Genomic DNA, 27040 nt, shown 5'->3' with positions numbered 1-27040 from the left:
GGCGGCTCCGGTGGACCTCCCGCAGGCGTGCCTGTGGAGGGTCCGCTGGTCCCGCGGCTCCAGTGCAGCATCCGCAGGCACGCCTGCGGGAGGTCCACCGGAGCCGCGGGACCAGCGGACCCTCCGCAGCCATGCCTGCGGGAGGTCCACTGGAGCCGTGGGACTGGCAAGCGGCAGGGGGCCCCCGTGCGGCGAAATGTCTAGAGCCGGCCCTGTTTGGCGGTGGGGGGCCCTTCCGTTCTGGGACCCGCCGCTGAAGTAACCCGAAGACCTGCAGCGGGGGCCCCCCCGCCGGCGAATTACCGCCGAAGCGGGACCCGCCGCCGAAGTGCAGCCCGCTCTTCGGTGGTAATTCGGTGGCAGGGGGTCCCCACCGCAGGTCTTCGGGGCACTTTGGTGGTGGGTCCCTGAACGGAAGGGCCCCCCGCCGCCGAAGACCGGGTTGCACTTCGGCAGCAGGTCCCGCTTCGGCAGTAATGCGCTGGTGGGGGGCCTTGGAGCAGCACAGAACTCATATAAGATGTCACATTCAAGCTGTGTTGGAGTTAAGAGCTCCAGCTGGGTCTAGGGTGTGAGCTGTGAGCAGACCTCTGGTACAAGCCTTGGGAAGGCAAGACCCCCCCCACCTCCGCCTCTAAATGGCACCCCTGCCTTTTAAATTGCTTTGCTGTCAGAGCAACCACTCCTGGTCCTGCTCACACACAGCCTCCAGCATGTAAATCACTCCCAGCTGAATTACCTGGATGCTCTGGCCCGCTGCTCATGAATTACATACAAGGTGACACCAGCAGCTCCCAGTCTCAGGCCTTCTCCCGGAAATGTGTGTCTTGTACTGAACAGTGCCTTCAGTAAATGGGGGAGGATGGGTTTGACAGTAGTGGGGCTGTGTCTGACTCTAGGCTGATCTGAGAGGAAGAAGAAATAGGTCCAAAATTGACCCGGTAGAGTGACCAGATGTCCCGATTTTATAGGGACAGTCCCAATTTTGGGGTCTTTTTCTTATACAGGGTCCTATTCCCCCCCACCCCCGTCCTGATTTTTCACACTTGCTGTCTGGTCACCCTATGACCTGGGAGGGGACTCTATCTAACTGGGCATAGGTTACAGCTCCCGTCTAGGTAGTAGCTACAATGTCCCATGCACGAGGCCAGCAGGACAGTGTCAGCAGTACGTCAGGGTGCGTGGGGGGGCACTGAACCGGTTGGACACAGCAGTCGCAACTGGCAGGATGGAAGACTACAGGCCCCAGAACGCAACGCGCCACCAGTCTGTCCACTCATGGTGGCGCGTTGCATCCTGGGACCTGTAGTCTCCCAGGAGCCCAGCCCTTGAAGGTAGGAATTGTCACTGGCCGCCATGTTATGCAAATCAGGGGGCGGCACCTCAGCCGCTTGCCCTTGCCCCAGCCCAGCCCCACGGGGGCGGGGCGGGCTGGCTCTGTCCTAGGGTGCTGCGCGGCCGCAGGCTGAGGGAGGCTGTGGGTCCGGGCGTGCGATGCATCGGGTGGCGGTGGTGGTGGGGCACCTGGCGGCCAGGCCTGCCGGGGGGCCGGCGCTGCGGGCCGCTCAGTGCGGGGGGGTAGCGGCGGCGCCCGGCCGTGACGGGGAGCAGGACGATGACGTGGTGGTGGTGCACGGGCTGCGGACCCCCATCGCCAAAGCCAAGCGGGGCGGCTTCAAGGTAACCCCGGCCCGGGGGAACCCTGGGGGTGGAGGCGGGGGGCCCAGCTCCTAGGGGCGCATTGGCTGGGGGCGAGTCCTGAGGGGAGGAGGGGCTGGGGGGAGCCCTGACTCGGGGGTGTGCACTGGGGGGAGCCCTGAGGGGAGGAGGGGCTGGGGAGAGCCCTGACTCAGGGGTGTGCACTGGGGGGGAGCCCTGAGGGGAGGAGGGGCTGGGGAGAGCCCTGAGGGGGTGTGCACTGGGGGGGAGCCCTGAGGGGGTGTGCACTGGGGGGGAGCCCTGAGGGGAGGAGGGGCTGAGGGGAGCCCTGACTCGGGGGTGTGCAGTGGGGGGAGCCCTGAGGGGAGGAGGGGCTGGGGGGAGCCCTGACTCGGGGGTGTGCACTGGGGGCGAGTCCTGAGGGGAGGAGGGGCTGGGGGGAGCCCTGACTCGGGGGTGTGCACTGGGGGCGAGTCCTGAGGGGAGGAGGGGCTGAGGGGAGCCCTGACTTGGGGGTGTGCAGTGGGGGGAGCCCTGAGGGGAGGAGGGGCTGGGGGGAGCCCTGAGGGGGTGTGCACTGGGGGGGAGCCCTGAGGGGAGGAGGGGCTGGGGAGAGCCCTGACTCGGGGGTTGGAAACTGGGGGGGGGGGAGTCCTGAGGGGAGAAGGGACTGGAGGGAGTCCTGAGGGGGTATGCACTGGGGAGGGGAGCCCTGAGGGATGTTGTGTGCCCTGGGGGAGAACCCTGAGGGGCTGAGGGGGACCTGAGGGGAGGAGAGGGTGGGGGGAGCCTTGAGGGAGTGTGTGCTGGGGCATCCCTGAGGGGAGGAGGGGCTGGGGGAGAGCCCAGAGGGGGTGTGCGCTGGGGGAGAGCCCAGAGGGGGTGTGCACTGGGGGAGCCTTGAGGGGGTGTGCACTGGGGGAGCCCTGAGTGGAGGAGGGGCTGGGGGAGAGCCCAGAGGGAGTGTGCACTGGGGGAGCCACTTTGAGTTGGTGTATCCTGGTCCATGGGCAGCTTGCTTCTGATGATGAGCTTTGGAGGAGTTTGGTGGGTTGTTTGAAGGCCAGAAGATGGGGTTCAGGGAAGATTTTTTTCAGGATGGAGTCTCCATTGAGTATGGATTATAATTGCTTGATGATACCCTCTATGGGTTCCAATGTGGGGTGGTAGATGACAATTAGGGGTGTGCAGGTGGAAGGGGTTTTATTTCTGTACTGAAGCAGGTTCTGTCTGGATATTTGAGTGCCTGTTCAGTGGTGCGATCTGCTTCTCTGGTGGACTGTCCTTGTTTGGTGAAGGTGGTTTTGAGTGAGTTAAGGTGTGTATGACAGATTTGCTCCTCGGTACATGAGTGTCTGGCTCTGTAGATAACAGATTTATTGGTGCGTTTGGAGTGGTTACTGGATTTATGAAGTTAGGTGTGATGATCTGTGGGTTTCTTGTACACGTCTACCTCTATATAACACTGTCCTCGGGAGCCAAAAAATCTTACCGCGTTATAGGTGAAACCGCGCTATATCAAACTTAATTTGGTCCACTGGAGTGTGCAAACTCCCCCTCCCCATGTTTTATCGGGGTAGAGGTGTATATAGTTTGTCTGTAAGGTTCCAGTGTTGAAGCTGATTGTGGTATTCAGGAAGTTGATGCTAGTCTGGGAATGTTCCAGGGAGAATTTAATGGATGAGTGGCTGCTGCTGAAGTACATGCCTCAATACAGAAATAACACCCACCACCCGACAGCACACCTCTCTTTGCTTGAAAGTTTATGTGTCTCACTAACAAAAGTTCATTCAATAAAAGATATTACCTCACCCACCATGTCTCCCTAATATCCTGGGACCCGCATGGCTACAACAACACAGCATACTTAACAGGATGTGCCATTTTTCCTTTCAGGATACTACTCCTGATGAGCTGCTCTCTGCTGTTATGACAGCTGTGCTTACAGATGTCAATCTGAGTCCTGAGAAAGTGGGAGATATCTGTGTTGGTAAGTGAGTCCTCTTCATCCCAAACTTAAACTTCCAGTCTCGGTCCTCTCTGAAAACAAGAGTGCCTTTTGTGGCCAGTGGATGCCACCTATGCAGAGCTCTGAAATCAATACGCTGTTAACACTGCACTAGAATAGTATTAGCTTAATCTCCAGTGCGTCTTCTGCTGGGAGGCTGTTTACTCTTCTGTCAGGGGCGTGGGCTCTGATTTAAGAGTTCTTCTAAAACACTGACTCTGATGATCTTAATACGCTCAAGCATCTACAGAGTGTTAAATAGCCAGGATAAAGGAAATGCAGCTAATCAGTTGGAATTAATGTCTTTACATGCAGGCAATGTGCTGCAACCTGGAGCTGGGGCTTTCACTGCGAGAGTTGCCCAATTTCTAAGGTAAATTTTCTCCCTCCTGGAGTGAGACTTCTTTTGTTGTATTCTCTGGCACCGAGTTCTCCTGGGTACTGAGAGAAAAACAGAGATGTGATTCTTGAACTCTTCTAAAGCTAATGCCCCCTAATCTTTAAACTAGAAGTTTAAACCTTGACTTGCAGTTCAAAGTCCCTGCTTATTTTGTATCTTCTCACACGTTTCTCCTCCTTTGGTTTTCACACCTCAACAGCTAGAACAGGGCCTCATCCTCCCTGATTGAACTACCTCATTATCTCTAGCTTGCTTGCATATACATACCTGCCTCTGGAAATTTCCACTACATGCATCTGACGAAGTAGGTATTCACCTACGAAAGCTCATGCTCCAAAACCTCTGTTAGTCTATAAGCTGCCACAGGATTCTTTGCTGCTTCTACAGATCCAGACTAACACGGCTACCCCTCTGATACGTTTCAGGCTGGGAGGATCAAGCTCTATTGCACAATATATTAGCTTTTAATATATTCTCTTACATGTAGTTACCAATTTCTAGCAAAACTAGCAAAAATGAGGTAGAAAAATAATTTTGGAAGGCAAGAAGGAAATTGGTAATCATCTGAATAGCCTTGCACCCCTAGAGGTGAATTCAGGTTGGGTTGATAGTAACTAAGTCATTACTGCACAAATGATATTTAGTGGCTCTTGTGAAATGATTTGTTGGCTCTGCCCAATACCTCGTGAATCATTGTCTCAGTTTCTTGCACCAGCACAACTAGCAATGATAGCAGAGAGGTTAAGGACTGAATTCTCTTCTCACTCCTAGTGGGGTTCACTGGATGTCAGGGTTGTGTCATTGGTGCTGTGTGACTAAACAGATTTTATTCTACAGGGATTTATTGTACCTGCTGCTTTTTGTACCACAATACAGATCACTGAGTAGTCCAAAGGTCTTTTCTACACTACTCAGTCGGGTTTTGCCAACAAAACAGTGGAGGTGTACACACTGCAATGTGCCTCCTGCTGATTTAACTCTCTTGTTACACCAACGTAATAAAACCATCTCAATGAGTGGCGTAGAGGTTTTTGTGACCAAATGAGAGCGCCTGCTTATGACACCCTAAGTGGCCTCCAGAAGGTATCCCACAATGCCCGTCATGAGCATTCTGGTCAGTAATTTGAATTCCACTGCCCTGCAGCCAGGTACACAGGCATGTGCCCCTCCCAATTTAAAGCCCCGGGAATTTTTGAAATTCTGCTTTCTGTTTGCTCAGTGTGGACAGTTCATATAACATCTTTCCAGCTGGCAATGCCGACTTTCCACAGCAAACACGCTCCTGTCTGGAGTACGCCAGAGTTGTTGGGTCTGTGAGGAGAGAAGGCTGTGCAGTCACAGTTCCACTCCAGCCATAGGAACTTTGACACCTACAAGCAGATTGCTCATGGCATAGAGGAGAAGGGGCACAAAAGGGACATGCAGCAGTGCTGTGCTAAGACCAAGGAACTGAGGCAGGCGCACCAGAAGGCAAGGGAGGCCAACAGTCGCTTTAGTGTGGCGCCAAATGCATGCCACTTCTACAAGGAGCTGCACCCCATCCTTGGCGGCGACCCCCCGCCCCACCACCCAGAGCCCTGTGGATACTTCAGGAGGACTGGAGGCAGCAGCCAGCGGAGTCAACCCCAAGGATGAAGTGGTGGACGAGGAGGTAGAGTTGGAGGAAGATGTGGGACAGGAAACAGGGACATCCAGCGGTGTGGCAAGCCAGGACCTCTTTTTGACTTCAGAGGGGTCTAGCCAGTCCCAGCACTCTGTCGTGCCTGAAGCGGGAAAGGGGGAGCTTCGGTAAGTACTCGTTTTGTTTTGATACTATATGGTTACGTGAGGTACAAGTGTCCTTTATTTTGTTACATGGTGCACATGGGAGACGGGATAGAAATTAACAACACTAGCTACTGTTTTCATCTGCTTCTCATTCCCCATGCAGCTACACAGTGGGGACCCTGCATAAAGTTTGTTAATGCACACCGGGATCATCTGGGAGTCCTCCATAGAGGTCTCTAGGAAACTTTCCCGAAGGTACTCTGCAATCCTCTGCCAGATGTTCCTTGTCAGAGCTACTTGGTTTCCTCCCTCCATTGTAGGAAACTTTGCCGTTCCAGTCAGCAGTTACTTCTGCAGGAACCAAAGCAGTGCACAGGCAAGCAGCGTGTGGACTCAGTCTGAAGCCGCACACATGCAGGAGATGCCCCTTGCATCCTTGGTTACCCTCAGTAGTGAGATATCAGCTTCAATCACCCACATCTTGGAAGATGGTGCCAGTATTCAGAATAGTGTCCCCAGGTACTTGTACTGGTCCCCTTCTGAAACCATCCAGACCCTTTGTCTCATTCTGCATCACCTCCCTCTGGGCCAAACTTATTACGTTTAGTGCTCCAGCCATGTTGTGTGCTTGCCAAGGGAAAGCGATAAAGAAGTGTATGTAACTTTTACGCTTCAAGATTGTGAGAGTACACGCAATACTGACTCTGTGTATTGTTTATTTTGCTTCTGCAGAGGTGCCCTTTAGGACCAGCTCCTACACACCAGTGTAGCGCCTCCATCAGACAAGCAGGTGAACAAGGAGTAAGGAGGACATGTTTTGGGAAGTGCTGCAATCGTCAGATCTTACAGATAGCGAGCATGAAGTGTAGAGAGAGACAATAAATGAGAAACTAGAAATGAATACCCAGGAGCAGAGGCAGGGCAGGAACGGGTAATAGAGGGTCAAAGGAACAGATATAAAGCTCACAGAGGAGCAAACAGATGCTCAGGTCCCTGGTTGTGCTACAGTTGAAACATCCGTGCTAGAGTCCCCCAGCTGCCCATACAGAACTGCATTCCATGCCCTCCACAAACTCTCCCCACACATTCCTCACATGTCTCTGGTCCTTGCAGAGGAGCAAACAGATGCTCAGGTCCCTGGTTGTGCTACAGTTGAAACATCCGTGCTAGAGTCCCCCAGCTGCCCATACAGAACTGCATTCCATGCCCTCCACAAACTCTCCCCACACATTCCTCACATGTCTCTGGTCCTTGCACTCCACCCCTAGGGACATGTTCCATAGTGACAGCTGGACTTACATGCAGGTGTGGGATTCTCATTTCAGAGAGTGCTGCTCAGTGTCATGTCTCCTGTAAGAAATGTAAATCTGTGTATTGCTGTTTAATAAAAACGTAGTCTTACAAGACAGTGATTCTATATTTGTGTCCTACACGCAGTGGTTGCAGCAGAAATTCATACACATTGGCAGTTGGCACATTTGCAGAGTACAGTTGAAATTCAGGCAGCAATCATTACAAGGGTCATTCAAGGTGGCAATTAAACAATGCCTGGCTGAATTCTTTACAGAAAGATACATTATTAGGGCTCACTGTTAAAATGCTGCTTCAAAGCTTCCCTGATTTGAATAGCCCCCCTGTTGAGTCCTTGTAATAGCCATGGTGTCTGACACTTCAAAATCAACTGCCATGTGATCCACCTCAATGCTCCATTCGTGGGGAAACTTTTTTCCTTTGGCTTCACGAATATTATGCAGAGTAGAGTAGGCTGCTATGACTATGGGAATATTTTCCTCACTGAGGTCTAAACTGCCAAAAAGACAATGGAGCGACCCTTTCATCTGCCAAACACATATTCTACGGTCATTTTGCACCTGCTGAGCCTGTTGAAGCAAACCTTGCTGCTGGGAAGATTTCTGGTGTAAGGCTTCATGAGCCACGGGAGTAAGGGCGAGGCTGGGTCTCCCAGGATCACTGTGGGCATTTGAACATCCCCTGTTGGAATCTTCTGGTCTGGAAAGAAAGTCCCTGCGTGCAGCTTTCTATACAGATCAGTGTTCCTGAAGATGTGTGTGTCGTGCACTTTCCCAGACCACCCTACATTAATGTCAGTGAGTGAAATGCCCACGGTGATCCACAAGTGCCTGCAATATCATAGAGAAGTAGCCCTTTTTATCGATGTACTCCATTTGAAGATGGTCTGGGGCCAAAATTGGGATATGCATGCCATCTATCGCCCCACCTCAGCCATCCACTATTTCCTGCACATTGCCCAGAGTCACAGTCCTTCATAGCAGAAGGTGATTAGTGGTCCTGCACACTTGTATTGCTGCAACCCCCATAGTGGACTTCCTAACCCCAAACTGATTCACGACTGACCGGTAGCAGTCTGGAGTTGCCAGCTTCCACACAACGATTGCTACATCCTTTTCCATCTTGAGGGCAGCTCTCATTTTAGTGTCTGTGCACCACAGGGCAAGCGTGAGCTCCATGCACAGTTCAAGGAAGGTGGCTTTGCACATCCTAAAGTTCTGCAGCCGCTGCTTGTCATCTCATACCTGCATCACAGTCCAGTCCTACCAGTGGGTGCTTGTTTCCTGAGCCCAGTAGCGATGGTCCACTGTGCAGCTGCTCCGTGAATACCAATATCAATCCTGAATTGTTTCTTTCCATGGCACACAGCAGGGCAGGTGCAACAAATTCCTGTTCAGATTTGCAGCTCATGAAATCCTGCAGGATTAGTTGGGTTGTGTTTGTAACGGTTATCACAAGACTGGAGAGCCGTGCAAGGAGCCATGCTTTCAGGCAGAAATGGCGGATGCAAAGTTTATAGGGGCATTTGATAAACAGTGCGATACATATTCAGAATCCCATAGGATGATGGGATTTAGAAAACTGCATCGTGGGGCTGTGAGCCCACACCCATGATGCACTACAATCCATTCCCAGAAATCCAAGTGGCAGATGGTGGCGATTTGCACAGTGGGATAGTTACCCACAGTGCACTGCTCTCCCTGTCATGTTACAGCACCGACAGCAGACGGCTTTGCCGAAAGAAGGAGCGTTGTGTGAACATGCAGAAGTGATGTAATTAAAATGGTTTATGATCATTGATGTAACTTAAGTCAATTTAACTCTGTAGTGTAGCCATGGCCTTAGAGCAGTCTGACAATAGGTATGTCTGTCATTGTGTTAGAACTGATTGAGTTAAATGAATTTAAGAGATTAGCTTCCGCTTTAAATTGTTATTGTTTTGGTATGTGGTGTCTTTCACTCTGTGCCTTGTCTATTGTGTCTTCTGTTCTAGTGGCATTCCAGAGACTGTACCCTTATCATGTGTTAACAGACAATGTTCCTCTGGGTTGCAAGCTGTGATCAATATAGCTGGTAAGCATGTTAAGCGCATTATGGGCAGTCAGAGAATCAGAATTTTCCTTTGTTGATGGTAATTTAGACTGCTGGAGCCAGACTCTGAAATAATTATTTCATCCCTAATTCTCTCTTCCCTATGAATTTATTGTACTTTTGAATCTGAATGAATATAGCCTTTAGGTCTGGAAGAAACGTTCTGTGAAGATCCCATAATTCTACTCTGTAGAAATGTTAGTTAAAGGAACTCAATATAGTCATAACAATCCTCTCTGAAAATGATCATCTGTCCTTGAAAAAGAGCGAGCTACCTTATTTCAAGAAAATATAATCCTCTGAGTAACAAGATACTGAACAAATATTTACTGCTAAGTGGTGGTAAAAATGTTTACACAGTACTTTTGTTGCAGGTGGCATCAGAAATGGATCTTATGACATCGGTTTGGCCTGTGGGTAAGAATATTTCTATATAGACATTTACTCCTGTAGACTTCTTGATAGTGTTTTGCCTTCCATAACTTCTCTCATACTTGAGGTAGGCATTATCCCTGTGTTACAGATGGGTGAATAGACTCTCTGAGATTAAGGTCTGGACTTTTTTTAAGTAACTAGTGATTTTGGGTGCCTCATAGGAGATGTTTTAAAGTGGCCTGACTCTTTCAGAAGTTTTGAGAACCCACTCCCTGAAAACCAGAATCATTTAAGGTGTGTCAAGCAGGGCACTCGGTGTACCTAGTTTCTCTTGAAAATGTAGGCCACAGTTACTTGTCCACAGTGTCACAACAAGGCAGTGAGTAATCTGAGAATGGAACCCAAGAACTGAGTGCTAGTTAGTCATCCAACCCTTATAAGTCTTTTTTAAAGAATTGGTTTGTTAGGCCCCTCTGGTACCCTGCCATCGTGTGCGCTTTTTGTGTGTGGAGACCTAAGGACCTGCAAAAATGCCATCTGTGATTGGCTTTTTATAAGCCGCTGGTCAGCTTGTGTTGATCTCAGATCCCAGTTGTCTCATGTAAGGAAATGAACATTTCATCTGTGCTAGTCACTGGTGTTCCACAGGAATGTAACAGATATTTCTTTGTGCACTGCTATAAATGCAGTTGAATTAATACATGGTGCTTTTTGTCTTAGTGTTGGTGACTTTACTGGAACAGTGAGTGGGATGAAATGTACTAATGCTGTACAGAGTAATGGAATCATAAACTGGGACATAACACACTTCAGAAGAATCTGAATTATACAGAAACAAAATCTTTTACATTAAAGTAGTGGGTGTGTGGTTACCTCTGAAGTTTCCAGTCTGGCTTGGGTTTCTAACCTAAGTCAGTAGAGAGATCACTTTGTAGCCTTCAGTGACAATCTGTTACCCTATCATTGCTCTTATAATTCAGCATCATTGAAAATCTCAGTTTAAGCAAAGATTTATGAGAGTTAGGGTGTGTCTGCAGAGTAGCTGGGTGGCGTAATTCTCAAAAAAAATTGGAATAACAGAGACTTAGTGGGGTAACTCTCATGGCTGGAGCACAGTCATGGATGGGTATAAACTGTTCAGGAAGTACAGGCGTGGAAGAAAAGGTGGAGGAGTTCCACTGTATGCAACAAAGCGATATGATTGCTTAGAGCTCCAGTATGAAACTGGAGAAAAGCCTGTTGAGAGTCTTTGGGTTAAGTTCAGAGGCGAGAGCAAGAGGTTTGTTGTGGCGGGCATCCGCTACAGCCCACCAGACCAGGAGGAGGAGGTAGACAAAGCTTTCTTCTGACAACTAATAGAAGTTTCCAGATCACAGGCCCTGATTCTCATGGGGGACTTCAACCACCCAGACATCTACTGGGAGAGCAATACAGCAATGCGTAATTCTCACGTCAGGTCGACATACATGTACTAGCTTTGCTCGAGCTAGTGCATTAAAAATAGCTCAGTGTCAATGGCAGCTCAGGCTAGCTGCCCAACGAATACAGTCCCACTGGACCGCCTAGGTATAGCCTAAGCGCCTGCCTGTGCTGCCGTGGCCACACCACTAGTTTTTAGGCACTAATTTGAGCCAAATTAGTGTGTGGATGTCTGCTGGAGCTGAGATTTGCACCCCTTGGCTGCTGTGTAGATGTACCCTCAGATAAGAGAACTAGTCACTACCCTTCTTAGGACTGCTGTGAAGTAACAAGTCTCTGATGGGTGTGTGCATAGCAAATGGCATGAACCAGGAACATTCAAATTCAATTCTATTAACGTGCTTGTTCCAAGAAGTCTTTCAACAGTAACCCACTGAGTTGATGCAATTTAAAGGCCCTGGATGGCTCATGGCACTGGATCCAGCCCTTTCACCTCCTGATCCACAAGCTGCTGGGCTCAGAGCAGGCAGGAGTCACTGGGTGAAATTCTCCGGCCTGTGTTATGCAAGAGGTCAGGCTGGAGGATCACAATGGTCCTTTCATGTCTTGTGTTCAGTAACTTTATGGATTTTAATAAACAAATGTTAAACAAAACAGCTTTTATGTGCTGATCCCTTTATGTAACCAGACACCACCTGTGGCAGTATTCCCCTCCCACTTGTCTCCCTTTACCTTAATCATGCTCAGTTGTTGTCGTTTAGGGCCTGAGTTTTGCCATCCTTACTCTGAGTAGTTTCAGTGGTGTCAATTTAAGTAAGGAGTAAGATACTACTCAGAGTAAAGGTGCAGGATCAGACCTCTAAATTGTAGGCTTCTTGGGGTGGGGGCTTGTTTTCCTGCTTGTCTGATGGTGATATATAAATAATATGGCTGGAAAATAGATACATGGATGGCATAGGATATAAAAACAAACCCTTATCCCATCTTAGGACTCATGGCTTGATTTAACTTAACATTAACTTATTAGTGTAATAAATGGCTTCATAATCATACAATAGATGTTTTCATTTCTTAATTTGTTCTCTCTTGTAGGACAAAGGCTGCAGCATCCGTGATCTTTGTTGGATAGTAATCCTTTCTTGTTCATATTGTGCAATACAAGGCAAATGGCACCACTCACGTGAAGTCTCTCTGCAGTGGTTTCCTTAGAATTTGCCCTGTTAGGCTCCTAGCCAGCTTTTTTTAAGCTGCAGCTCTTGCATTTTTATTGCTTTTGTTTATATTTTACCAGTGGAAACTCCTGCCTAGAAACGTTTGCTTTCCCATTATGTTTACTGCAGAGGAGGGCTCCCAGAATGACCAATAACTCTCCTTCTCATGCGGGGAAAATACTAGAAATGAGCTAACACTAATATTCTGCCCTAGAAAAATAGCAGGCAGCATAATCTGTAGGGAGGTGGTTTTACTGCTTTACATTTATGTTGCTAATTGAAACCAGAGTGAGGCACAGGTCAGGTACCAGTTGCTTCTGCAGTATGATATATAAGGTTTTTATTAGGATTCTGAGCTTTTGACTCTTCTAATTTGCATGATTTCTTCTAAGGCAAACGGGTAGTAAATTCTAACTTTTCTTCTTCCTGTTCAGAGTGGAAACAATGTCCCTCCGAAATGCAAACAACCCTGGAGATGTTAGCTCACGTATGATGGACAATAGTAAAGCCAGAGATTGCCTTATTCCTATGGGGTAAGTATTATTTTCCTTCCTAGAACTTAGTGATTTTCTTGACTGTGTATCTCATAAGACAGTGTTTTGTTATATTTAAAAAGGGGCCAAACTTTTTGTCTGAAACTCACTCTCTCTAATGGTTGACCTTTAGATCTGCTACTGAAGTTCGGGCACTTCAGCGTTACCTGTGGTTATGGCTGAAGATTAATTATATAAGGACTGGTAGTTATCCAGACCTTTTGAAAGCAGTCTCCATTGTCTTACAGTAAAGATCAATGGCTTAATTAGCAGGAGTAGGAGAACATTTTGAGGGGCTCAGAACTGCAATTTCTACATTTTTAGTGTTTCTAGAAATTTTGCTGCATTTCACAAACGCTTACGTTTCTATTGCTTTTCATTGTGGAGATGCAGCCAGAATCACATTAAGAGCTACCTCTGCACTCTCCTTCCCCCAAGGGCTGTGTGTGGGGCCTTTCTGTCTCTCCGAGCACCTCTTCATTTGGAGAACAAGTGAATGGATTTGCAATGTGACGTAATTCTGTCATCTGGTACTGCAGAACGCTAAGCCCAAGGAGGGCTCAGTCAGTTTGAGAGTAGAGCTTGTACTCTTTCCTCTCTGCTTGTCTTTTATGGCAAATGGAATTTTAATAAACTTGTGTCTCGGTTGATTAATACCAGTGGTATTTTTTCCCAGAATGACCTCAGAAAATGTGGCAGAAAGGTTCGGCATTTCCCGAAAGAAGCAAGATGACTTTGCCATGGCTTCTCAGCAAAAGTAAATACATGGGTTTTATTTTTGCACCAAGGAAATAAAAATTACATGGATAATCTAAAATGCTTGATTTCTGTAGAGAAAACTTTCCTGTTTCCCATTAATAGTTTTTGGGTTATCCTGTGGTAAAGGTTTAAAATGTAACATTTCAAATAACAGCAATGTAGTGAGGCGTAAATAGGTGACAACTAAGAGAATGAGGGTTCTGGTGGAGGTGGGGGTAGCTGTGACTCCTGAACTGTAATGGGAGTCACACGACTAAACCCTCTTCTTCCTAGCATATGTACAACATGCCTGAGTTGGCACGTGACAAGGATTCATCGCCAAATTTGGTCTGCTGGTTGGATCATTAACTTCGCTGGCTGAGGCCGGGTACTGACAGGGAGTGCAATGTGAATGCTGATCTGTGCCACCCACTAAGTCCACTGTGTACATATCGCTAGAAAACTTAGTCTAGAGTGTTTTGAATATCTGTAGTTGAGATCAGGCTTCCTATATTTTCCACCACCCAGATGGGTCACAGCTTTCATGATTTCTGTGAAACCTAGAATACAGTTGAATATGCTTATACTGGCTTTAGCTAGATAGCTTGAGATCCCCTTGGACTGAAGTCGAATGCTGTGGTAGAAGGAGGCTTTTCTGGAAAGGAAAATGTGGGTGCAGACACTAAAAATATCACTTCTACAGAAGCCCTAAACTTGTGAGTGTAGCTGGCAGTCATTGCTGTGGGTGTTTTGCTTCATATGAGCCCAATACAAACTGTTCTGATAGATAATCCATTGCTGACTATGGATTATCTGCAACAATTGGCATCAAGGAGTCAAATTAAATTACAGTAATAGTCTAATCCAGTGGTTTTCAAACTTTTTTTTTCTGAGGACCTAGTTGAAAAAAATTGATGCCCACGACCCAGCGGAGCTGGGGATGAGGGGTTTCGGGTGTGGAAGGGGCTCAGGGCTGGGGCGGAGGGTTTGGGTGCAAGGGTAAGGGCTGCAGGATGGGGCCAGGAATGAGGGGTTCAGGATGTGGGAGGGGGCTCTGGGCTGGTGCAGGGGTTTCGGTGTGGGAGGGTGTCAGGGCTCTGGTCTGGGGATGCAGGCTCGGGTGGGGCCGGAGATGAGGGGTTTGAGTACAGGAGGGGCTGTGGGTTTTGGGGGGCCTGGGGCAGGGGGTTGCAGTGTGGGAGGGTGTCAGGGCTCTGGGCTGGGGTGCAAGCTCTGGGGTGAGGGGACTGGGGTGCAGGAGGTGCTGAGGGTTGGGGTGCAGGAGGGGGTCAGGGCTCTGGGCTGGGAGTGCAGGCTCTGGGGTGAGGCCAGGGATGAGGGGTTTGGGGAGGCTCAGGGCTGCGACAGGAGACTGGAGCGTGGAGTTGGGATACTTGCTTACTTCCTGTGGCTCCTGGTCAGTGGCCAGCCGGGGTGCAGAGGCAGGCTTTCCGCCTGTCCTGGCACCATGGACTATGCTGCGCCCTGGAAGCAGCCAGTAGTAGGTTTGGCTCCTAGGTAGAGGCGTGCTCTCAGGCACTGCCTTTCCTCCCAGCTCCCATTGGCCAGAAACCAGCCAATGGGAGTGCAGAGCCAGTGCTTAGGGCAGTGGCAGCGCGCAGAGTCCCGTGGCCTCCCTGCCTAGAAGCCAGACCTGCTGCTGGTTGCTTCCAGGGCGCAGCGCAGTGTTGGAACAGGTAGGCACTAGCCTGCTTTAGATGGGCAGCACCGCCAACAGGACTTTTAGCATCCTGGTCAGCGGTGCTGACCAGAGCCACTGGGGTCCATGGGTGCTGAACAAGGCGACCCAGTGCCTTATGTGGGTCATGACCCGAACTTTGAAAAACACAGGTCTAATCCAGTTTTGCCTGGTCCAACTATTTATGTAATATAGGAAGCCACTGCAGAGGGTAACCTTCAGATTTTGGCCCTGCTCCTAGAAAATTTGGTGTGGTAACTTTTCTTATTGATATTGGACCAGTAACATAAAAAGGTATGTGTACACACTCATCCCCGCTAGCAGGAGAAGGGGGTGCTGCTCTGTCCTTGGTCTTGGGGTATCTGTGACTGTACTGGCTCATCCTTCAGCATTTCACTCTTATCTTTCACTTTCCTGAATCATTACATTTGTTCAAGCATCAGTTCACTTTTTGAATGAAAGCATGAAGTGGTGAGGTTGTATTTGTGCAACTCTTAATAGTCACCTATTCAGTAGATGGTACTCTTCTCTGACCCATAGGAATAGGAGCATGTGCTGATGGAGGTGCCATTTCTTAAATCAGATGTCCAGTAGGCGTCCCTAAACCCTTTGTACTTTTTGAAATAGGATTGCATCGTAGTGTCAAAATCAAATTCCAGTTTGGTTAGACTCATAGACTCTAGGACTGGAAGGGACCTCAAGAGGTCATCGAGTCCAGTCCCCTGCCCTCATGGCAGGACCAAATACTATCTAGACCATCCCTAATAGACATTTATCTAACCTACTCTTAAATACCTCCAGAGATGGAGATTCCACAACTTCCCTAGGCAATCTATTCCAGTGTTTAACTGCCCTGACAGTTAGGAACTTTTTCCTAATGTCCAACCTAAATCTCCCTTGCTGCAGTTTAAGCCCATTGCTTCTTGTTCTATCATTGGAGGCTAAGGTGAACAAGTTTTCTCCCTCCTCTTGATGACACCCTTTTAGATACCTGAAAACTGCTATCTTGTCCCCTCTGTCTTCTCTTTTCCAAACTAAACAAGCCCAGTTCCTTTAGCCTTCCTTCATAGGTCATGTTCTCAAGACCTTTAATCATTCTTGTTGCTCTTCTCTGGACCCTCTCCAATTTCTCCACATCTTTCTTGAAATGCGGTGCCCAGAACTGGACACAATACTCCAGTTGAGGCCTAACCAGCGCAGAGTAAAGCGGAAGAATGACTTCTCGTGTCTTGTTTACAACACCCCTGTTAATGCATCCCAGAATCATGTTTGCTTTTTTTGCAACAGTGTCACACTGTTGACTCATATTAAGCTTGTGGTCTACTATGACCCCTAGATCTCTTTCTGCCATACTCCTTCCTAGACAGTCTCTTCCCATTTTGTATATGTGAAACTGATTGTTCCTTCCTAAGTGGAGCACTTTGCATTTATCTTTATTGAACTTCATCCTGTTTACCTCAGACCATTTCTCCAATTTGTCCAGATCATTTTGAATTTTGACCCTGTCCTCCAAAGCAGTTGCAATCCCTCCCAGTTTGGTATCGTCCGCAAACTTAATAAACGTACTTTCTATGCCAACATCTAAATCGTTGATGAAGATATTGAACAGAGCCGGTCCCAAAACAGACCCCTGCGGAACCCCATTTGTTATACCTTTCCAGCAGAACTGGGAGCCATTAATAACTACTCTCTGAGTACGGTTATCCAGCCAGTTACGCACCCACCTTATAGTAGCCCCATCTAAATTGTACTTTCCTAGTTTATCTATAAGAATATCATGCGAGACCGTATCAAATGCCTTACTTAAGTCTAGGTATATCACATCCACCGCTTCTCCCTTATCCACAAGGCTCGTTATCCTATCAAAGAATGCTATCAGATTAGTTTGACACGATTTGTTCTTTACAAATCCATGCTGGCTATTCCCTATCACTTTACCACCTTCCAAGTGTTTGCAGATGATTTCTTTGATTACCTGCTCCATTATCTTCCCTGGCACAGAAGTTAAACTAACTGGTCTGTAGTTTCCTGGGTTGTTTTTATTTCCCTTTTTATAGATGGGCACTATATTTGCCCCCTTCCAGTCTTCTGGAATCTCCCCCGTCTCCCATGATTTCCCAAAGATAATAGCTAGAGGCTCAGATACCTTCTCTATTAACTCCTTGAGTATTCTAGGATGCATTTCATCAGGCCCTGGTGACTTGCAGGCATCTAACTTTTCTAAGTGATTTTTTACTTGCTCTTTTTTAATTTTATCTTCTAAACCTACCCTCTTCCTGTAAGCATTCACTATATTAGACATTCCTTCAGACTTCTCAGTGAAGACCAAAACAAAGAAGTCATTAAGCATCTCTGCCATTTCCAAGTCTCCCGTTACTGTTTCTCCCTCCTCACTGAGCAGTGGGCCTACCCTGTCCTTGGTCTTCCTCTTGCTTCTAATGTATTGATAAAAAGTCTTCTTGTTTCCCTTTATTCCCATAGCTAGTTTGAGCTCATTTTGTGCCTTTGCCTTTCTAATCTTGCCTCTGCATTCCTGTGTTATTTGCCTATATTTGTCCTTTGTAATCTGACCTAGTTTCCATTTTTTATATGACGCCTTTTTATTTAGTAGGTCACGCAAGATCTCGTGGTTAAGCCAAGGTGGTCTTTTGCCACATTTTCTATCTTTCTTAACCATCGGAATAGCTTGCTTTTGGGCCCTTAATAGTGTCCCTTTGAAAAACTGCCAACTCTCCTCAGTTGTTTTTCCACGTAGTCTTGATTCAGCCCCTCCTAAACAGGATCAGTAATTTTAGTTGAATACAGTATTTTTATTTTCTGTCCCAGACTTAGTGTTTCTCTGTGCTGAAATAGCTGCCGCACTCCACTCCACCTGCATTTGGTGCTAGGCGAAGCAGGGCTGCCCAGAGGATTCAGGGGGCCTGAGGCAAAGCAATTTCGGGGGCCCCTTCCATAAAAAAGAGTTGCAATACTATAGAATACTATATTCTCATGGGGGCCCCTGCAGGGCCTGGGGGGCAAATTGCCCCACTTGGCCCCCCCCCCCCCCCCGGCGGCCCTGAGGTGAAGTGTTTCTGGTGTATGTAGTTTGATGAATTATGTAATATGCTATGGAATACTCCTGGGATGAAATTAGATATTTAAATGTTAGAGCATTATGCCAATAGATTGCAACACCCCAGCATAAAGTTCAACTTCTCTTTATTGGAAGGCAGATGGGGGTGGGAGAAACTTCATACATTCTGTGGTAACTAGCAGGAAAACTAACTGTTGTCATGCTGCTTAGTTTGCGGAGCCTGTACTTAAACTCTTAAAGAATGAATGAGTCCAACCATATGTTTTTGTTTTGACATTTTTGAAATATTTTGATTTTAGATTTGAAGTGACCTTTTGGTTCAGAATTTCCTTCAATTTTATTTAAATAATAAAAGAATGTGTGTGAGAGAGAGAGAGAATTGCCAGAGAACCAAAAAATCCATTATTCACCCAGCTGTAGTGATAGCAGGGGTAGAACCTGGCTCTTCCTGCTTCAAAAACATGGCCTCCTACCACTTATGTTAAAGGAGAATTTTCATTATGTTATCAGCATAGGGCCCATTGCACATAGTTTTGCAGTTTTATTTCCATTTGCTAAAGAACAACACGACACATACTCTACTAAACCAATTCCTTCATCATTTATGTTGTCATTAATTAGCTCTGGTGATTTTAAAAGCATTTGGTACAGTCCTCCTCCAGATTTTTAACCATTCATGCATTCTATACTAATAGAGCTGCGAGAGCTCAGCAGATGGGATTGTTTAAAAATGAAATCATTCCAGTGAGGACTACTGTTAAGGATGACCAAGGCAATCAGAAAACTATCACTGTGCTTCAAGATGAAGGGATCAGACCTAGTACAACTCTGGAAGGCTTGGCAAAACTGAAGCCTGCCTTCAAGGAAAATGGCTCCACTACAGCTGGTAAGCACTCTCCACCTGTGAATCGTTATTTTTGAATCAATGTTCTGTTGGCATGCAATGTTAGCCGTTTTGTTATCCTCCCAGTCCCACCTGCATTACTGGTAACTAAACACGCCCAGGCGAAGGTGATATTGTCAATGAAATATCTCCCAACAGGTAACTCCAGTCAGGTCAGCGATGGAGCTGCTGCAGTTCTACTGGCAAAACGCTCTAAAGCAGCACAGTTGGGGCTTCCAGTCCTAGGGGTGTTAAAATCTTATGCTGTGGTTGGAGTCCCACCCGACATCATGGGCATAGGACCAGCCTATGCCATTCCAGTAGCTTTGGAGAAGGCTGGTAAGGTATTGTGTGTGTGGTTCTGTTATACTGTGAGAAGCAAAATGGGGTCCTGTTCCATGAGTAGGGGTCCTAAGTGCTGCAGTATTACAAAGCCTACTGTGATCGTGGTCACTTCAGCTCATGGAGTTATTTAGCAGCAGTGGGAATACTGATTAATTGCATTCATAATCTTAGAAGAAATCCTGCCTAGGATTACTGTAAGATTCTATTCACATGCATTACAAAATATAAATAATCATTTTGTTTGTATGTGCTCAGAAACGTGCACTGAATCCTTTTACGGTTCCAGCAAAGCGTTAATAAGTGTAATACATGATTTGTTCTCTGATGTGGTGCTTCTCTCATCTTAATGTGGGTGAGACATTCCAGTCTGAAATCACATGCCTGTAAATTAATCTCATTATTAATGAATACTCTTACTCAAATAGGCCAGTTCAAAATGGCAGCTATTTATATTATGTAAATAACCATAGCATTTTACATGTTTTATCCACGGAATTTGAGCTGTTTCTATAATTCCTTTCATACTCCAGGAATCTCACAGAATGAGTTTGGATACGGCTATTGCAGAAACTAGGCAAATTTAACAACCATTCTTTTGCTCTCACATCCTCTCTGAAAATATCCCAAGATCTTTAACCTCTACAAGGGTTGGGTGGAAGGGAATTTTGTTTATATCTTATCCAAAAGTCTAGTAGTGATACTTAAATCAGTATGCATAATTTTAAGTTTTATGGCCTTTGATATCTAACTATGCTGCAATTACCATATGTCCGCTCATTCCTGTGAGGGGGCAGTGGAAATGTTTCATTGAAAGCCTTCTGTTTAGGAATATTTTCTTTCAGACACTATTTTTTCAGTTATTAAATCTCCTTTTAATGTCTGGTCTCTCTCTAACACACAGGTTTGACTGTGAATGATATTGATATATATGAAATTAATGAAGCCTTTGCTAGTCAGGTGAGACTGCCCATCTTGTTTAATTTTGGATTTCTAGGCTGCTTGGTGGCCGAGCAGAATTTCATATTGGTTACAACTGTAAATGTGACAGATCTAGTAGGAGGAGTGTTTAATAAAATCCTAAATGGAATCTCCATTATAGTGTCTTCTGCTCTAGAAACCAAACGGAAGTGCGTTTAAAATCTCCCTGATTGTATCTTATGGCTCATTTTATAAAGGTGAATTTATAAATATATGTCTAGCTCAGTTCCCCATGTGTCTTGGATTCACAATGTAGTTCCAATGTCTTTCATAGAGGTGCATGTAGGTGCTGAAGACAGACCTACCATCTTCACTCTCAGCATGCAACATAAATCATATAGGCTCAGTTATTCATTTTAAATACTTATTTGGAGTGGTAAATCTGAATGCCGTGCTTTCCCTTAAATTATATATTTTGAGTTAAATTCATCTCTTGTGTAAATCCACTGAAGACAACAGACTTACACTATGGATGTGTCTAGCCAGTTGTGTTAAGTGAAACTTTGCAATTGTATACAAATGCAAGGTGCCTAATACTAAGATTGGTAAACTCAAGTGCTTGCTATTAAATGAGGATATTGATATTACAGGCATCACAGAAATTTGGTGGAATGATGATAATTATTGGGACATGGTAAAACCAGAGTATAAGATATTCAGTAATCACAGTGTATGTCATACTGGTGGGGGAATGGCAGTATATGTGAAAGAAAACAGTCAAATAGACTAAAAATCTTAAATGAATCAAAGAGTACCATAAAATCTGTATGAATAGAAATTCCATGTTTGAATAATAAGTGTATAGCAGTAGGAGTATATTACCAACCTGACTGGCGTGATGATGGTGATTGTGAAGAGCTCAGGAGATTAGAGAGCCTTGAAAAACAGAGTATCAGAGGGTAGCCGTGTTAGTCTGGATCTGTAAAAGCAGCATGACATGCATCTGAGGAAGTGGGTATTCATCCACGAAAGCTCATGCTCCAAAACGTCTGTTAGTCTATAAGGTGCCACAGGATTCTTGCTGCTTTTTGAAAAACAGAAAATCTAATAATAATGGGGGATTTCAACTATCCTCATATTGACTGGGCACATGTCACCTCAGAATGGGTTGCAGAGATAAAATTTCTATAAACGGTTAATGACTGCTTCTTGGAGCAGCTAGTCTTGGAACGTACAAGGGGAGAGGCAATTCTTGATTTAGTCCTAAATGCTGCACAGGATCAGGTCCAAAAGTTGCATGTAGCTGAATCGCTAGGTTAAAGTAACTGTAATGTAATTCACTTAACATCCTTGTAGGGTGGAAAATACCCCCCAAAACCAACCATAATAACATTTAACTTCAAAAAGGTGAACTATGCAAAAATAAGGACGCTAGTTAAATGAATATTAAACGAAACAGTCACAAGAGTGAAGTGCCCACATGCTGCATGGAAACTTTTTAAAAACACCAGAATAGAGGCTCAAACTACATATACACCACAACTTAAAGTAAAACAGTAACAGGTCAAAAAATGTCACTCTGGATAAACAGCAGAGTTAGAGAGGCAGTTAGAGACAAAAAGACATCTTTTGTTAATTGGAAGACAAATTCTTCTGAACATAAACTCTGACAAGTCAAGTGTAAAAGTATAATGAGACAGGCCAAAAAAGAATTTGAAGAGCAACTAACAAAAGACACAAAAACTAATAGCAAATATGTTTTAAGTACATCAGAAGCAGGAAGCCTGTGACAAAATCAGTGGGGCCACTGTATGATTTAGATGCCAACGGAACATCAAGGTAGACAAGGCTGTTGCAGAGGATGTGAGGGAGATTCCCACACCTGAGCCATTCTTTTTAGGTGACAAATCTAAGGAACTGTCCCAGATTAAGTTGTCAGGAGAGGAGGTTTTGGAACAAATTGATAAATTAAACAGTAATAAATCACCAGACCCAGGTGGTATTCACTAAAGAGTTCTGAAGGAACTTAAGTATGAAACTGCAGAACTATTAACTGTGCAGTGTAACCTATCATTTAAATCAGCCTCTGTATCAGATGATTGCAGGATAGCTAATTAAACTGATTTTTTTTTTAAAAAAAGGGCTTGAGAGGTGATCCTGGCAATTACAGGCCAGTAAACCTAACTTCAATACCAGGCAAATTGTTTGACACTGTAGTAAAGGACAGAATTATTAGACATACAGATAAACACAATTTGTTGGGGAAGAGTCAACCTGGCCTTTGTAAAGGGGAATCATGCCTCACTAATCTGTTAGAATTCTTTGAGGAGGTCAACAAATGTGAACAAGGATGATCCAATGGATATAGTATACTTGGACTTTCAGAAAGTCTTTCAGAAAGTCCCTCACCAAAGCTTCTTCAGCAAAGTATAGGCAGTCATGGGATAAGAGGGAAGGTCCTCTCATGGATCAGTAACTGGTTAAAAGATAGGAAACAAAGGGTTGGAATAAATGGTCAGTTTTCAGAATGAAGAGAGGTAAATAGCAGTGTCCCCCTGGGATCTGTATTAGGACTAGTGCTGTTCACCATATTTATAAATGATCTGGAAAAAGGGGTGAACAGTGAGGTGGCAAAATTTGCAGATGATACAAAACTACTCAAGATAGTTAAGTCTAAATCTGACTGCAAAGAGTTACAAAGGGATCTAACAAAACTGGGTGACTGGGCAACAAAATGACAGATGAAATTCAATGTTGTTAAATGCAAAGTAATGCACATTGGAAAATGTAATCCCAACTATATAAACAAAATGATGGGGTCTAAATTAGCTGTTACCACTCACACAAGAGATCTTGGAGTAATCATGGATAGTTCTCTGAAAACGTCCACTCAGTGTGGATGTCAAAAAAGCTAGCAGAATGTTAGGAACTATTAGAAAAGGGATAGCTAAGAAGACACACAATATCATAATGCTACTACATAAATCCATGGTATGCCCAATCCTTGAATACTACGTGCAGTTTGGGTGGCCCCATCTCAAAAAAGATATATTAGAATCGGAAAAAGTACAGAGAAGGGTAGCAGAAATGTTTAGGGGAATGGAACAGCTTCCATATGAAGAGAGATTAAAAAGACTGGGCCTACTCATCTTAGAAAAGAGATGACTAGCGGGGGATATGATTGAGGTCTATAAAATCATTAATGGTGTGGAGCAAGTGAATAAAGTGTTATTTACCCCTTCACATAACACAAGAACCAGGGGACCTGATGAAATAAATAGGCAGCAGGTTTAAAACAAACAAAAGGAAGTAATTCCTCACACAAGGCACAGTCAACCTGTGGAATTCATTACCGGGGATGTTGTGAAGGTCAGAAGTGTAACTGGGTTCAAGAAAGAGTTAGGTTCAAGGAGGATCGTTCAATCAATGGCTATTAGCCAAGGTGGTCAGGGATGCAACGTCATGCTCTGGATGTCCATAAACCTCTGACTGCCAGAAGCTGCGGCTGGATACCAGGGGTGGATCATTCAATAAATTGCCCTGTTCTGCTCATTCCCTCTGAAGCATCTGGCATTGGACACTGTCAGAAGACAGGATACTGGGCTATCTGGACCATTGGTCTGACCCGGTATGGCCATTCTTATGTTAATCCAGGTTGTTCCCCACTATGGGATACATGCTGAGAACTGACACACGTGATTAATTTCACAAGGACATGCTTGATATGTCTTTCTAGGTTGTGTACTGTGTTGAGAAACTCGGGATCCCAAAGGAGAAGGTCAATCCCCTTGGAGGAGCTATAGCATTGGGGCACCCGCTAGGATGTACTGGGGCTCGTCAAGTTGTCACTTTGCTCAACGAACTGAAGCGAAGGGGAAAACGGTGAGCGTTTAAAATAATGTGGTAAATAGTTGTTTCTGTAAAGTATCAGCAAGGTAATGGTCAAAGCTTGTGATGTCCCTTAAAATGGAGTGTTCATGTTTCTACCATAGCCTGGAGGATAGTAGGAGATGGCAGGCTATTAACTGCTAAACAAGTTGAGTAAGAGCAACTCAGGTGTCTTCAAACAGAGTAGAGAAACTTAGTTTCCTGGTGGATTTACACACAGCTTATTTCCCCACAAATTCTGATGGATAGCATGAGAGTTTCAGAGTACGCCTGGAGTAGATCATAGCTGAGCTTCCCGAAGAGTACTGGAGGGAGACAGTGTGGTGGTTTTCTTGGTGCAGTATTGTGAGCTGATCCCATCCCTTCGTATCAGAGGGTGAGTTTCTCCCTCACCATGACCTCAATCAAAGCAGAGTCCTAAAGCTCACCCCTTCTATAATCCACGTTCCCCCTATTAATTTATCTGTTTTGATGGCTGAGGGGCACAGTTCTTAAAGTGTCAGAGGGGTAGCCATGTTAGTCTGGATCTGTAAAAGCAGCAAAGAATCCTGTGGCACCTTATAGACTAACAGACGTTTTGGAGCGTGAGCTTTCGTGGGTGAATACATGCATGCATCCGACAAAGGGGGTATTCACCCACGAAAGCTCATGCTCCAAAACGTCTGTTAGTCTATAAGGTGCCACAGGATTCTTTGCTGCTTTTACAGTTCTTAAAGTGCATACCTCCCAGGAGAGTGGATATATCTGTGATGCCATGGGGCATGTAAGAGTTGGCTGAGGAGAATCTTGTACAAGGAATGCCTCTTTCCCAGTTCAGGGAAGTGGGCACCAGAGACTGTTCCTGAATTAGAATCTTGGTGTATCTAAGCCACCCTTCAGGTTTGTGGGCAGTATAAATTAACTTTATTCACAGATTTTTTTTCAGGCAGTCTAGAACCAGAGTTATTGTTTCTAACCACACACTAACTTGTTTTGTTCCAGAGGGTATGGTGTTGTATCCATGTGCATTGGAACTGGTATGGGAGCTGCAGCAGTATTTGAATACCCAGGAAAGTGAATTCCATTGTACAAGAGAAGCACAGCATCTGACTCTTCATTCTCCAATGATAATGAATAATTTGCACTGTAAAAATTCAAGTGGGTTCAGGAATTTTTGTTTAATGGATCTTGTTTACTGATTTTAGGCACAAATGTCTAAAGGGTATAAATTTATGTGCACTGTATCCTGAAATACTTTGGGATGGGAGGAAACGAGCTTGGTGGCTGCTTCAAAGCTAAGGTGCCCAAATGCCAGGGGACATAGGTGAGCTCAATTAAGCCAGTTTTGATCTTAAAAATAGAGGCCCCAATTCATATGCATGTGAATAATCCCACTGGATTCAGTGGTACTCACATGTAAAATTACTCATGTGGAATGAAGGGATCAAGGCTATAATTCATAAAGATGAAGTTAATATGGGTCTTGCTTTTTTTTAAAGACAGATGTTAAGGTATAGTTGCCTACACAACTAAATGTTGATGCACATGGAGCAATTTTTCCAACACATTATATATGTAGAGTTTTTACTTCCTAATGATAAAGTTTTTAAGGGATCATCCTGGGACGATTGATTCAATCAATAGTAACAATGAAAATATGTTTGTTTTTTAAAGTAGTTACACCATGGTATTTCACCAACAGCCTGACTGATTACATTCAGGTTATAACTATCCTTTATGGCTCATCAATTGGTCCACATGCCCAGTGTGTGTGTGGTTTTTTTATTATTAAAAAAACTCCCATGTTTTTCTACTAAACAAATTTGGGTAGAATAGATGGAATTGTATACGAGTTTATCCATTCATAAATAATATTTTTCTTGTAAATGAGAATGATGAAATAAAAGGTAGAGAAGGGTTGGACAGGCTGCCAAAACTCGTAATTGTGAAATAAAAGCTGACCATTCCATCCTTAACTTTACAGCATTTTTATTGAATTTTAGCTTGTTTTGTGACTTCTAAAAAAATCAGTCTTTTTTCTGAATTAACATTTAATACAAGCGCATTTTGTATCTCAGTACCCTAATATAGGACTGATTTTGGCACTTGTAACACTAAGTGAATATCAGTAGCATTCTCCATGAGTCAGTATAGTTGTATTACCAGTGTAAAGACATACTTTTTGTATTATACAACCATTTCCCTTATATACTATCTTCAGTAGCAGGCTAATGTACTCTGGTCACATTAGGCGTAGAGTTGGAGATAACCTTGAGACAGTTATTATGGAAGGAGTGGTGGCGGGTTATCATAGTAAGGGATGATCAGAAAGGAAATGGATGATGTGTGGCAGATCACTGGAAGGTTAGCTGCCAGAAGTTAGTGATAGATTGTGAAGGCTTCCAAAAATTCTGCTATGATGTCACTGATACACAGACATGAATAAATGGATTTAGTTACTAGCTTCAAAAGACCATTTAAACTCCTAGTGCTAACTGTTTTAAAAGGAAATGCATTTACTATCATCTGACATTACTTTAGAAATGTTTAAATCAGCAATGCAAGCTGAAAAGTTGTCTTGTTTCTTGGTTATCCACTGAACATAATTGTGTACTTGAATGTAATTGCTGTATTCGAAAAATATGGATCAGTAATTAAAGGCCACCGTTAAAGATGGGCTGAATTTTTGATATTCCTTCCCCATTAATGGGGAAAAACCCCACTAATCTAAAAAGTGAGA

The 27040-nt window shown here is 45.1% G+C and overlaps 1 protein-coding gene across 2 annotated transcripts; it reads left to right on the top strand.

The window, feature by feature from the left end:
- The first annotated feature begins 1494 nt into the window (after positions 1-1494).
- ACAA1 (acetyl-CoA acyltransferase 1) lies at positions 1495-26972 on the top strand. Of its 2 annotated transcripts, XM_050942708.1 has the most exons (12): positions 1495-1680; positions 3556-3649; positions 3983-4040; positions 9139-9218; positions 9611-9653; positions 12676-12774; positions 13451-13531; positions 18983-19173; positions 19330-19509; positions 20417-20472; positions 24170-24315; positions 25303-26972. In XM_050942708.1, exons 1-12 carry the CDS (start codon positions 1495-1497, stop codon positions 25376-25378), a joined length of 1290 nt encoding a protein of 429 aa, XP_050798665.1. In that variant the 3' UTR covers positions 25379-26972. The 2 variants fall into 2 exon arrangements, with proteins under 2 accessions (XP_050798665.1, XP_050798666.1); XM_050942709.1 differs by lacking the exons at positions 1495-1680; positions 3556-3649; positions 3983-4040 and adding an exon at positions 5493-5855.
- Positions 26973-27040: the final 68 nt, after the last annotated feature.

The sequence above is a fragment of the Gopherus flavomarginatus genome, chromosome 2 (genome assembly GCF_025201925.1).
Source record: "Gopherus flavomarginatus isolate rGopFla2 chromosome 2, rGopFla2.mat.asm, whole genome shotgun sequence".
Lineage (NCBI taxonomy): Eukaryota > Metazoa > Chordata > Testudines > Testudinidae > Gopherus > Gopherus flavomarginatus.
This window is presented reverse-complemented; position numbering and strand designations above follow the sequence as displayed.